This window comes from Akebia trifoliata, chromosome 3 (genome assembly GCF_017979445.1).
Source record: "Akebia trifoliata isolate Shusen 1 chromosome 3, ASM1797944v1, whole genome shotgun sequence".
Lineage (NCBI taxonomy): Eukaryota > Viridiplantae > Streptophyta > Magnoliopsida > Ranunculales > Lardizabalaceae > Akebia > Akebia trifoliata.
The window spans coordinates 38856423-38870373 of record NC_141377.1 but is presented as its reverse complement, the minus strand read 5'-3'; the positions used below and the strand labels follow the sequence as shown (position 1 = coordinate 38870373).

At 31.5% G+C, this 13951-nt stretch overlaps 1 protein-coding gene and 1 long non-coding RNA gene across 5 annotated transcripts; both read left to right on the top strand.

Moving 5' to 3' along the window:
- Positions 1 to 5828: 5828 nt before the first annotated feature.
- Positions 5829 to 9847, top strand: LOC147406832 (uncharacterized). Its single transcript, XR_015176612.1, has 3 exons — positions 5829 to 6169; positions 7943 to 8018; positions 9463 to 9847. It is a non-coding gene; the product is annotated as an uncharacterized LOC147406832 (long non-coding RNA).
- Positions 9848 to 9904: 57 nt separating this feature from the next.
- Positions 9905 to 12225, top strand: LOC147406831 (structural maintenance of chromosomes protein 5-like). Of its 4 annotated transcripts, XM_086435115.1 has the most exons (7): positions 9912 to 10193; positions 10272 to 10388; positions 10492 to 10619; positions 10968 to 11084; positions 11387 to 11486; positions 11576 to 11630; positions 11906 to 12118. In XM_086435115.1, exons 4-7 carry the CDS (start codon positions 10968 to 10970, stop codon positions 11991 to 11993), a joined length of 360 nt encoding a protein of 119 aa, XP_086291241.1. In that variant the 5' UTR covers positions 9912 to 10193; positions 10272 to 10388; positions 10492 to 10619; the 3' UTR covers positions 11994 to 12118. The 4 variants fall into 4 exon arrangements, 2 of the variants coding, with proteins under 2 accessions (XP_086291240.1, XP_086291241.1); XR_015176610.1 differs by having other exon boundaries at positions 9905 to 10388; positions 10968 to 11197; positions 11906 to 12225; XR_015176611.1 differs by lacking the exon at positions 11387 to 11486 and having other exon boundaries at positions 9908 to 10388; positions 11906 to 12218.
- The last annotated feature ends 1726 nt before the right edge of the window (positions 12226 to 13951 follow it).

Sequence of the window (13951 nt, the reverse complement as noted above, 5' to 3'; positions counted from 1 at the left end):
AGGGGAAGGAAGGTCCTGGTTTTATAGGGAGGGAAACAGTGGTTGATTAAATTTTCTCTCTTAAATATTATATTAAGTCAAATCCAAAAGCTAGAGAGGTTGATCTATTTTTTTCTCTTTGAATATTTTAATCCCAAAAACTATCCTTGACTTACGAACAAGTCTATTTATCAAAAAAAACAAGTCTAATGGGAACTCTTCACGTTTAAAACAAAAAAAACAAAATACTATGTAAAGCGTGAGGCGATGGGGCACAGTTCCACTGGAAAAATAGTTCAATATTTCATCTCTTTTAAAGTAAATAAATGAAAGAATGAAGATTACAAACTTCAGGTCGGCTAAAGACGATAGCCTACTGGACCCAAAACTATTACAAACCTCTTCTACAAATGATTATAATTTGGGATACCCTTTATTTTTAGAGAATGCCCCTTTTTCACCGTGTTGCCACCACATTTTGACCCCACCTTCCCCTCAACTTTTTTGGTTTATTTTTAGGAAAAATTATTTAAGTTTTTTTTACAAAATTATAAAAAAAAGTAATAAATCAACAATAAATTGTTGGTTTTACGGTTGATTTTCATACCAATCTGTTCTCTAATTACCAACCACTTATTTTTAATGAAAACTAACTGTTGGAATGCCGATTTTCGTCCTACACAAAATTCGCACGGTCCCCCACTCACCCACTCTCATTTTGGTAAAAGGACCTCACTCACTCACTCTTATTTTGAAAATATCAAGTAAGAATTATGTTTTAAAAATTTTTTTTTTAATTTTTTATATTGATAAAAATTCATTAAAATTATTGAATAAATATTATATTATTTTTATAATAATTTTCCCTTATTTTTAAGGAACATTATGAACAAAATAAAATAATAGTTATAATTATTAAAAATAATAATTTTTATTATTTGTAAATATTAATTATTTTTAAAATAATAATCCTAACACATGTAAATAATCATTTTTAAATCATATCATCACATGAGTTAAAAATAAATAAAAATTCTTTAAAAATTTCGTTCAGGATTAATTTTTAGAAAACTAAAATTATCGGGATTTGTTTCTAAACTGGTTTCCCAATAGTGATTAAGGTTCATATATTTTTCAACTTCACAAATGTGTATTTCGTGGTTAGATTTTATTTATTTATTTTTAAGTTTTTCGAGCTTAACATATAAAATTCTTACATTACGTTCATCCAAAATATCATTTATAATAGCATGAAGAGTATAAAATTGATTATTTTTTAATCTATTTTATAATTTTATCATTTATCCAATTACTAGTTACTTGTGGGTGTGGATGTGATCTCGAGTCCATCCTACCATTACATGTGTACACTGTATTTAAAATAGAAATAGTAAAAAAATCACCATTGACGATCTTCTTATATGTGCAATTTTCATAATCACAATTTACTATTAATTTAAAAATAAAAAAATTATTCAATGCATAATTTACAGGAAAATTATTTTGTATTGTTAAATCAAGAATATGAAAATTGATTTTTTTTTTTTTTTTTTACAATTTTATAAATCTTACCTACATAAATCTCGAGCATATTCTTACCATTGTTTGATTATGAACTTGATATATTAGCTATTAGATCATCATTATTGCTATCAGATTTATTTTTTTCTACAATATAATTATTTTCAATGGAATTATGTATAGTTGGATTATATATATTTTCACGTTTTTGATTTGAGGAGTTAGGCTCACCTTGACTATATACTATATGGTGACTATATACTTCGCCTCCAACCAATGTGAATTTGAAAAAATAAGAGAAAATTCTTCCCTCAAAACCAGGGGCGGATCTAGTAAGGAGCTAGTGGGGGCAATTGCCCCCATAGAACTTTGAGACACCCCTATATTTTCAACTAATTACATGCCCTATTTGTCCCCACTCCCTCACCTCTCTCCCCATTTGCCCCCACACCCTCACTTCCTTCAAATTTTTGCACCTACAGAACTTTGAGACACCCCTATATTTTAAATTAATTACATGCCCCATTTGTCCCCATTCCCTCACCTCTCTCCCCATTTGCCCTTACAACCTCACCTCCCTCCAATTTTTGCCCTCACAGAATTTTGAGACACCCTTATATTTTTAACTAATTACATGCCCCATTTGTCCCCACTCCCTGACCTCTTCAATATTTTGTTGATGACATTGCTTCTTGATCAGGACTTCTCAAATATTAATTGGAAATGACTTAAATATTATTTTCTTCAACTTTTAACTAAAAATCTCTTAACTTCTCCTTAAAACCATTCATCTTCACTAAACAACTAACCATAGTTTGCCCCCACTACAGGAAAATCCTGGCTCCACTCCTGTTTCTATCTTATTAATGTTTTATAAGCTTCACCAGAATACTTTTTTAATTAGTTGGATAATTCAAATCGAACCACACATCCAAAAATGCATTCAATGTCTTGGATTATAAGTTACAAATCCGCTTATGGACAATTACATCACTTTCATTTTTCATTTTTCATTTTATTATTTTTGAAAATGCTAAATTCCAACTCTTCCATCAAATAAACAATTGAGATAAGAGGAATAACGAATATTCCCTAAAAATCAATATTAATCGTCTAGAAACTAATATAATTTTTTTTTCTAGGGGTACATTTTTCTTGAAAACCTATATCATCTCAACCGTTTATTTGACGGAGAGCCTCAACGTGAGACTAAACTTTTATTTGAAAATATGAATAACATGCCCCATTTGTCCCCACAGAACTTTAAGACATCTCTATATTTTCAACTAATTATATGCCCCATTTGTCCCCACTCTCTCACCTTTCCAATTTTTGGTTAATGACAGTGCCTCTTGACTGGTACTTCTCAAATATTAATTGAAAATGACCTAGATATTATTTTCTTCAACTTCTAATAAAAAATCTTTTAATTTCTCTTTAAAATCATGTATCTTCACTATACAACTAACCATAGTTTGCCCTTACTATACGAAAATCCTGGCTCTGCCCCTGCTCAAAACTTAAGTAAACGCCGCCGACGATTAAGAACCTAAGCTGACTCGGTAAAACATGACAAAATATGCGATGCTGGTAACATCCCATTAATTTGGGCAATAAGAGAGCAGTAATGTCATATGATGTCCTGCAGATATTACAAAATGACGTGTCACCATATGTGAGACTCGTTGACGTTACAAATTTGGTAACGTAACCTCATCTTCAACTTCTTGTCAAAAATATTTATTAATTTTTCTTAAAATTTTACCAACTCCTACGTCTCATCTAAAATTTATTTGTCTTACTCACCAGCGGTTAGTTGAGGTGGTAAGAAGCGATTGGGTGTGCTTCATGGAAATGTGACTACTTACCCATCCAGACACACGACAAGGTGGGAAGGTGTGTGCAACCCCTCAAATAGATTAGTCTCACTAAAAGACGGGGATACTCGTTGGGCTAACACATTTTTATTTATTTATCTTTTATTTAATGATTTATGTGAAGAATGAGGTATAATGAGTCCTAATAAAAATTTGGAAGAATGACTATAAAAAAAAAACACAAGTCTTTTTAATCATTCTCCCTAAAATTAATATAAAAAAATAGAGAACACTCTTATATTAATTTTTAAATCCATCCATACATAAATTAAAAAAATTAAAAATTCTTTGAAAATTTCCTTCTAGACTAGTTTTAAGAAAACTAAAACTATTGGGATTTGTTTTTAAACTGATTTCCCAATAATGATCAAGGTTCATATATCTTTCAACTTTACAATCATGTATTTCGCGGTTAGATTTATTTTTTAGTTTTTTAAGTTTAACATGTTAAATTCTTATACTATGTTCATCAAAAATATCATTTATTATAGTATGAAGAATATAAAATTGATTATTTTTTAATTTATTTATAATTTTATCTTTTATCCAATTATTAGTTGTTTGTGGATGAAGATGTGGTCCTGAGTCCATCCTATCATTACATGTGTACATAGCATTTAAAATACAAATAGTGAAAAGATCATCATTAGCGATTCCTACATGTGCAATTTTCATAATCACAATTTATTGTTGCATTTTTTTTAAATATATTATCCAATGCATAATTTATGAAAAAGATTATTTTTTATTGTTTAATCAAGAATATGAAAATTGAATTATTATTATTATTATTATTTTTTATATTTTTATAAATCTTACCTACATAAATCTCAAGCATATTTTTATCATTGTCTGATGATGAACTTGATATATTAGTTATTAGATCATCATTATCACTATCAAATCTATTTTCTTCTGCAATATAATTATTTTCAACGGAATTATGTATAATAGGATTATATGCATTTTCATGTTTTTTATTTGAGGAGCTAGGCTCACCTTGTGAATTTACATGACTATGACTTGTCCCATTTTAAAATTTCTTAAATTATATGAATTTTTGACATGGACTACACAATAAATATACTTTGAAAATTTAATTCACTTCTAATATGTACTCTAAGTAGATTGATTATAAATATCAATTAAAATTAAACGAGAATCTATCGTAACAACTGACCTATATATAAAAGTTGTTATAATCTAACAATTTGAAGAAATCATCGTATGTAACACGAAAAAATATAGTCTCTGACGTTACCATTAAAATTTGAATATTACCACCAATATAAGTCAGATCTTCACAGTAACCTCAATACTGGAATATAATCATACTTCAAATAACCATCTAAAAAATTTAAAATTTTCTTGCAAAAAATTTAAAAAGAATATACCAACAATTAAGATAAATTCGAGAGTAAAAACGTAAAGAAACTAAATAATAGAATTACTTATAAAACTATGCAAAATTGTGAATGAGTTTATTATTTATAGTGAGATTTTTCATGACCATTAGGAGCAAAGTGAAAAATGTAATTGTTTGAGCATAATCGAAGAGACAATTTTTGTTTTTTTAATTTGACTATTAAAATGAAAATCGATAGTCTAAATGTCGATTTTCGATGGGTCACTTGAAAATTGATTGTTGGATTGTCAATTTTCGATTGCTACTTGAAAATGGTCCCATCGTCGATGTTCAAACGGTAAATTTCTTCCACTTGAAAAGGTCTTTTTCTATAATTTAAATATCCGTCATTGTTGATATGACAAATTCCATGTTCATATTTAAATAGGGATATTTATGAAAAAGTGATTAATTTTTGAAGAATTTACGATTCTGACTCCGGGTTCATTTTAATTACTAAAACGTGACGGTTATGAATTTGGGGGTTTCAAAGTGAATATTTTGTAAAATGACAATTTTGTAAGTTTAAAGTGACTAGTCGGAAATAATATTCCCTTGAAGGTTAAGTAAATGCCGACAATTAAGAACTTGAACATTACCAATTTGGTAATGTAACCTCATCTCCAACTTCTAGTCAAAAATATTTATTAATTTTCTGTCCTCCTTAAGTCGTTACTTTGAATCATATGTCCTTTCACAAAAATGCCACTACTTACCCATAGTGACACATGACAAGGTAGGATGATATGTGCAACAACCCAAGTGGATTAGTCTCACAAGAAGGTGGGAATACTCGCTAGGCTAGCAAATTTTTATTCATTTATCTTTTATTTAGTGATTTATGTGAAGAATGTAGTCAGATTTATTCCCTTAATTGAGGTATCACTACAAAAAAATTGCAAAATTGGAACATTAGGTTAAAACGGTATTAAGCCGTTTTTATTAAAAAACGATATTAAACCGTTTTACTTTTAATAACCGTTTTATCCGACCCAATATCCGTCTCTTTAGATGGAACGAAAGTGCAGTAGAACTCTCTCAGGCGTCTCTCTCACTCGTCCCTCTCTCTCTCTCTCTCAGTCGCTCTCTCGTCTCTCTCTCACTCGATCGCCTCTCTCTCGTCTCTCTCGCTCTCTCGATCGTCTCTCTTGATCTCCCTCGATCTCATCTCTCTCTCTCTCGATCTCCCTCGATCTCATCTCTCTCTCTCTCTCTCTCGATCGTCTCTCTCTCTCGATCAGTCGCTCACCCTCGATCTCATCTCTCTCTCGCTCAGTCGTTCGCTCGGTCGTCTCTCTCGCTCAGTCGCTCGCTTGATCTCAGTCGCTCTCCCTCAATTTCATTTCTCTCTTGCTCAGTCGCTCGCTCAATCTATCTCTCGGGCTAGGTACTCTCTCTAATCCCTCTTTTCTTTATATAGATTGTATTAGGGATTTGGATTGAAGATTTAGATTTTTAGATGTGATTAAACACAGTTTTGTTAGTTCTATTATCTCACAGTTCTGATTTACATTGGATTCAATCTTAGATCTCTTGACCTTATTTTGATGTTTTTGATTTTCTTTTGTACTGGAAACAATGTGGTTTAAATGAACTAGTTTTGCCTATTCATGTTAATGTTTGTGGGATTTTTTAGTTATTGTCCTAGAAGACATAAATCATTTTTAAATGTCCAGAGGTTAACAACAACTCCAATCCCCTCATTTTGCTGCTTGTTCTTATAAAAAATGTTTACTTTTCTTTCACACTTTTTATTTTGTTTTCTGATATGTGAAAAATATTTATGTAGTTTTCATTTGCTTCAAATAATAAAAAAGTCAGATCTACGATTTCTAGTGTACAAAATGATGCCCTATATGATGAATACTTGTCATGAGCTATGGATTTTTTTCGTTTTAAAAAAAAAAAAAAAAAAAAACCAAGTGAGGCTTTTTGTCATAATTACTCTGATAGGAGAATAAATTGTATTGGTGTTGTTTTTTTTTTTTTTCGGTTGAATTTAAATGAAAGTGGTGGATATAATAAATTTGATTTGATCTTTGAAAAAAAAAAAAAAAAAAAGGCAACTTTGCTGAGGTGATCAGATTCTTTATTGATTCCCTCTTTTCCCTGTTGCCTATATTGTAATTAGCTATATTTAGGTGTTTCAGATTGATCAGTTATGTTGATTGATTCATATATTCCTCTCTTAGCCTAGATCTTTTTTAGTTGATCAATATTATGAATGATAGGGTTTTGAAGAGTTTATTTCTTGTTGAATTGATTCCCTCTTACATGTTTTGTTAAATATTTGATTAAAACTGATGCCATGACCCTTGACCAGTCTCTTGGGGAAGACTTTAATTTTTAAAAATTATAACTATTTCTAAATGTTCTTTACAATGTTTTGGTTTTTAAAAAAACGAGTCATGTTGGAGTGACCTCAAGCTAGAACCTCATATTGCACTTCTTGACGTGAAAGTGGATAGGAACCATAGATGATTTTCATTTGTATCTTGATGAAAAGCATCTCATATCACACACAAACACACTCCTTGAATCACCTAACCTTTCGTATTCAAGGCAAACAGAGAAGCACTAATAGAAACAAACAGAACAATACAAGCTTCCCAGGAGCTAGTACACCCATAAAGATATCTAAATATAACTTGAAATTAGTGATAGTATCTGGATCTACCATGCAGAATTTGGGAGTGGCCTCACTCAAGTGAGGGAGATACTCCTAGTTGTCGAACATGTGCTTTTGATCAATAAAAGGTTGAGTATGGTTTTCACTTGGGCTATAATGTAATATATGACGAAGAAAACGAGAAAAACACGAATTTAATTACGACGTGCCTCACCAAGTTAAATGCATTTGTGCATGTGTATAAAATCAGTTGTCTAATATACGAGTTTGTTATCGACAAGTTGTGACACATTCATAAGAAGTCTCACTTACATTCGTAAGAAGTTGGGTTATTTTTGCCGATTCATTTTCACGTATTCTTAATTTTATGAAACTTGAGTTTGGACTTAAAAATATTCATGCTCTATAGTTACCTCTTAAGAAGGCTTTTGGTTCTGTTGGCTTGGGCATGTTCTTTTTCTTTGGATGCTTTATTGGGTATGACCTTTAGCTATTCTGTTTGAGTGATATTTATTGACATATATCGTGCAGTGTAATTGTGGAGGCTCTCAAGGTGGATAGCCTTCAAAAACTTTGCTCATCATTGGAGCCTATTCTTCGCAGAGTTGTAAGATAAACAACCTCTTATACAGTGATTATTCAAGTTTTCTTTACTTCTTTCTTTTTTTAATGGTTGCGTGACATTTTTGGAAAGTACCATTTCCTTTCGTAATATTAAGGTGTTTTTGTGAAGTATGCAGACAGTAACTATGATGCCGACCGAATACTTTGATCCCTCCTTTATTTATAATGTTTTTGTAAAAAGTATAATATACAATTACAATCTTGTCGTTTAATCAACATATTATGCACTACTCGAATCACAGATATGAACTTTTCATAACATTAGAAATGGACCATCTAATCTTTGGAAACTTTACAGTTCCTTTTCCTTATTGTCACTTTTCTTTGCTTCTAACTCAATGTATATTTTCCCTCTTTCTATACAAAGAATACATTTGTGATTGCTTATGCCTTCAAATTTGCATATGGTGGCCTCTATCAGGCGGCTCTGTGAATTGGTGCCCTATGATACAAGGGAGTTCTCTTTGAGTTTAGCGAGTCCCTTCTTAAATCCCAGTTTTATGAGTTGTGTGCTATTCCGGGTGAGTAAAATTTACCGATGCAAAATTTCGTGGTGCCATGGCAAAGGGTGAGACATCTTCGGACCTTGATTTTAGGAGAAATTTTAATGACTTGTAGGTTGATTCTTTAGCTAGTCTTGGCAGTCTTAGATTTGATACCCCAATCTGTTCTTCAAATGAGAATGTTTGGGCATGGAGTAAAGAGCTGCAATGTAATTTTCCAGTCATGTGCTTCTTTGAATCGCAGTCAAACTCTCGAACCTCTTTCCCTACATCCTTCATCTGGGTTTGAGTTCCCTCTAAGGTGGTCTTTTTCATTTCGTTTGCTGCATTTAATAAGATTCTGATTGTGGATTATTTCATCTCTCATCTGTTAATCATATTCTAATTAATCGCAATTTAGTTCGAATTATTTGGTCATACTTTTTGTGTCCTATGGGTATTCACCAAGTCAATGCTTTATCTTCCCAAGTTGGATTTCTTCTCCTTTTAGATCACATTAGAGAATTTTGTGGAGTTTTCTTTCTCTTACATTTTTTTGGAGCATCTAGAAGAAGAGGAACATATATATATCCGAAGGAAAGAGCGTAGTGGATACGGAATCATCACCTTATTAGGTGTCTTATTTTTTGGGATAAGTTTGTTTGAAGAATATAGGTTTTTCTTTTTTGAGGACTTCATTTTCATATGAGAATCGGTAAGTAGTGGCGAGATGAAGGGAGGTGTTTGTTTGCTTTGTTCTATTTTTATTTATTTATTTTTTGTGTCTAGGTGTTTTCTTCTACTTTTTCACTTGACTTATTGTTCTTCTGATTTGATATTTATTAAAAAAAAAAGTTTTCTTTCATTTAGTTGTCTAGTTGGTGCAATGAATTTGTGCTTATTGTATTTCCTATTTAATTTTTATTTTCATTGAATGCAAAACAGGTTAGTGAAGAAGTTGAGCGTGCTCTTGCAAAGTTAGGCCCTGCTAAGGTTATTGAAGGTATGTGACTGCCATGTCACTTTCAGAAGACAATCATCACCAATAGATTCCAAGTTTTTTCCCACTTGCCTCTTACAAAGAGTATAGTAGAACATTTTATGAAACATATATTATGACATTTGCTTTTAATATTCTATTCTGAAGGAATTCTTTTCACGGGATTTTGTTTCTAGCTGAGTGATTGTCATTATTAGCAGAGATTACAATCAAATATTCGTCGACCATACCCAGGATATTAATTTCAGGAACCTTCTATCCTCAGTGCTGCTCTTGTCCCCTCACCCTTTTGATTTCTTTCTAATAAAATATTAGTTGTTCATTAAAAAAGTAGTTTATATTCGAGGCGGTGTTCCTTTGCATCTGTTCTTTCATTTTAAGTTTAACACTATTTTTGGTGATGTTAACTTTTCTATGTATTTTAACAACTTTTTATTGTATCAACCTCTAACATGTTTATTACTTTCTATCCATGCTATGTATTTTAACAACTTTTAATTGTATCACTTGTTCACTGTAGACAAAGATTTGGATTCCATCCTCAAACAGATTCTAGAAGAGAAGATAGATTTTGAGTCTGAACCATGGCCTGAAATCTCAGAAAATGCAAAAGATCTGATACGAAAAATGCTTGAAAGGGATCCAAAGGATAGATTGACTACTCATGAAGTTCTGTGTAAGTGAGCTTAATTTTTTCAGTATTATGCCTTTGATTCTTCCTTGTGAGTGTGATAGTGGGTTTCTATACTAACAGGTCACCCATGGATTGTGGATGATGGAGTTCCCCCCGTATAAACCTCTAGACTCTACTGTCTTATCACGCCTCATGCGTTTCTCTACGATGAATAAATTCAAGAAGATTGCTCTAAGGGTAAGCTTTTATCAATTTCTTCTTTAATAATAACACTTCATCTATCATGGGTCATGGAAATTGCAGCTATTATGATGCTTGAAAAAAAAAAAATAAAACACAGGAAAGCCCGCACTCGAGAGTCCCTACCAGTTACAAATAACCCTGGTGATGAAGTCTTCTCTGGGTCCACTTGTAAGCAAGGTGAAATCGAGGCCATTGTTATAGCCACTGGAGTCCACACATTCTTCGGTAAGGCTGCATAGGTTTTGACTATTTATGAACTTTGTTTTAGTCTGTATTTTCAATCCACATCACATCATTAGTTGTGGCTGTCACTATATTTCAGTTTTGGTGAACATTAATGTGGGTACACAGCACAATCTTACCTGCCTTCCATGAACTAACCATTCAAACAATATGTAATGGATGCAAATGTCTACATAGATCGAACCTATATTTACAACTAGATAGTTGAAGGTTGTGCTGTTTGGTTTTCCTTTTTGACCATTTTTCAAGTAATATAATTGGATCTGCCTAATTGGATTAGGCTTCCTTGAAGCTTAATGTTCACTATTTTCGCACTTTTTCTAATTGCAGATGCCTGGTACTATTGAGGAATTGGAAGCTGGAATTCAAGATAATATTTCTGAAGCAAATTCTATTCTTTTTCTAAACCACAATGTTCTGGAAGAATATGAAAATCGTCAGCGTAAGGTAATTTTATCATTTTTTGGGTGTTTAGTTGTTTGATATCCATTTTCACCATTTTCCTACAGATAGAAGTCATTGTTACAAAACGGTGTTTAAGTAAAATAGACAGTCTGAAGGTGAAAATACAGATATTTAATTTTTTGGTGATTGTAATATCTGCTAGTCCTGTTGTTTCTTTTCTCCATTCTGTCTTCTCTCTCCTTATTATTCTGAAAGTTTATCCATATACTTTTTCTATATCTGTAGAATTGTAAACTAGTTGTCATTGCTTGAAAAATAATTTTCTGATCCAAGAGATTTTGCAGGAAAACTGGCTTCCAACTTTGAGAAACCTTGTTGCTCAGATAAACGAGACATTCAGTCGAAACTTCCAAGAGATGGCTGTTGCTGGAGAAGTTTTATTAGGTACTTAATTTCATTCCCACGGCTGTTAACAAATTTACTTTTAAAACAATTCCCTTGGTTTTCATTTCGTTTTTTATGATGTATTTCAGATGAGCATGACATGGACTTTGATAAATTTGGGATCCTTATAAAAGTGAAATTTAGGTGAGTCACATTTTGGGAAAATGACTTTTTACTACATTTGTGCTAGTAATTATAACCTGTGACAAATTTTGCTATATCATCATCATCATCATCATCACCATTATGACCCACGACAATTTTTGCTATATAATCATCACCACCTCTATCCCGACTATATTGACATGAATCACATTCTTCCATCAATAATTTTTTGTAAAACAATAGCTATTTATTGTGTTCCATAGATAGTGAAATAATTGATTAGACAGCTATCTACATCATCTTTGGTTGATTAGGAGCACTTGTTTCAAACACTCTTTTGAAGGTGCGGAAGTTCATCGTGGGAGTATGCAATGTGGTGATACGAAAGAATTCTTTTATTAGTAGTTGCGGGCATTGTGTGGATCTTAAAGAAGATAGGGAGGGATGGGAGTGATGGCATTGCTTCTTTGTAAGCACTTGTGCTTGTGTAATGATTATGAATGGCTTATCGATGCATTGTAATTTTGGATTTGTAAATTATGACTCATTGCAACTCTTTTTGTGTATAAATTAATGTGATAGAGAACCTCGATATTCTTTATTTGGATCTATTTTAATCGTGGGTAATAGGCAAGTAGCAAAAAAAAAAAAAAAAAAATTTAGATATCAATTTATAACAATTTTAGATATCGTTTTATAATTGATGTTTGAAGTCTTAGACGTAGGACATCAGTTCTATAAAATCCGATGTCTCAAATCTTATTGGGTTATTGTGTGTTGTTATATAAAGCCGCAGATTAGGACGGGTTTTAAGCCGTTCCAAATTACGATATCTGGAACGGTTTTTAACCGTTCCAAATCATGAAATATAAAACGGCTTTCAACCGTTCAACCTCATTAACGACGCCTCGATTAAAGACAGCCGGTTCATAGTGGCTTAGGAACGGTAATAAACCGTTCCTAATTGACACATTTGTTGTAGTGATTATGAATCCTAATAAAATTTTGGGAGAATGATTAAAATACACTTGTTTATTGTAAATATGTACACAAAAAAAAAGTCCTTTGAATCATTCTTCCTAAAATTAATATAAGAAATAAATAACTCTCTTAATAATTTATCAATTTTAATAATAGAAAATCAGATCTAAACTAGTCTAACATTCGGAATCCTAGCTAATTTGATTCCTCGGAAACAAGCATTGATTTTTCTCGATATACCTCAGGACATCTCAGTCATTTAATTATAAGAAAAGTCTATTAGAAAATTCATATCTCACAATAGAAAATTTTTCACAAAATTTTACATATTTAATTAGCTAAAAACAAAGAATTGGTTGTCCACTTCGTTTAAAGTTCCACCTATTTAACGAATGAGTCAATGATTCATTCAAATAATTCATTTCTATTTAAATCGAGTGTACATTATTGACAAATTTGGCTCTCCGGATTTTAAATGGGTGAAATGCAAATTCAAACAACCTAGAAGTCAAAATTAATTTATGTGTCATGCCTTCTTAAAATATTTAACATAAAAGAGATATCTCTTTTTTGGTGATGACACTACAACAATATTATTCAATTCTTCGGTTATGAATGATAAGGGCGGAACAAAAGATCTGTTGCTACAAGTGTAATTTTTAAAATTTTTTTTTTGCAGTCTCTTCCCTTTTTAATTCATTGGCTTCATATATATCTCTTTCTCTCACTGTCGGAGAAGAACTTGTAAACACTCAAAATATGAAACTTCTTTCTCTCTCTCTCTCTCTCTCTCGCTATTAGTCACTCATAAATCCCCTAAAATTAAAACATATCTTTCTCTCTCTATCAGTCGGAGAAGAACTATCCCAAAATCTGAAATAACATCTCTTTCGATTTCTCTTTAACAACATTTGGGACCAAGGAGATGAAAGATATAGAAAGAAACCCTTGAAAAATAGCGCAATTAAGGTCGAGATAGGAGGTAACTAAGAGAGATTGATAATTTTCATAAATTACTATCTGAATTTACTTCTCGAGATTGAAGAGTGATTCTCAAATTATTCAAATTGAAATGTATGGAATTCTATTATTCCATCTTAATTTTAATTTAATTTTTAAGTCAGGTATATTTATTTTAAATTAGATTCTTCTTCTCTTGATTTGTTTAAGAGCTTTTCAAAATTATTAAAAATCTTCATCTCTAAAACAAATTTTGAAAGAGATTGATTCGATTTCTTAAAAACAATTATCTCTGTAGCTTTCTTGTCTTTGTAGTTCCTCCTATTCTTCATCGATTTTAGCTCATCTTGTTCGTCTGTGTTGTTTTCATTTGTAACGTTTGATTTTGCTCTTCTTAGACGATTTTTTGTCATTTTTCC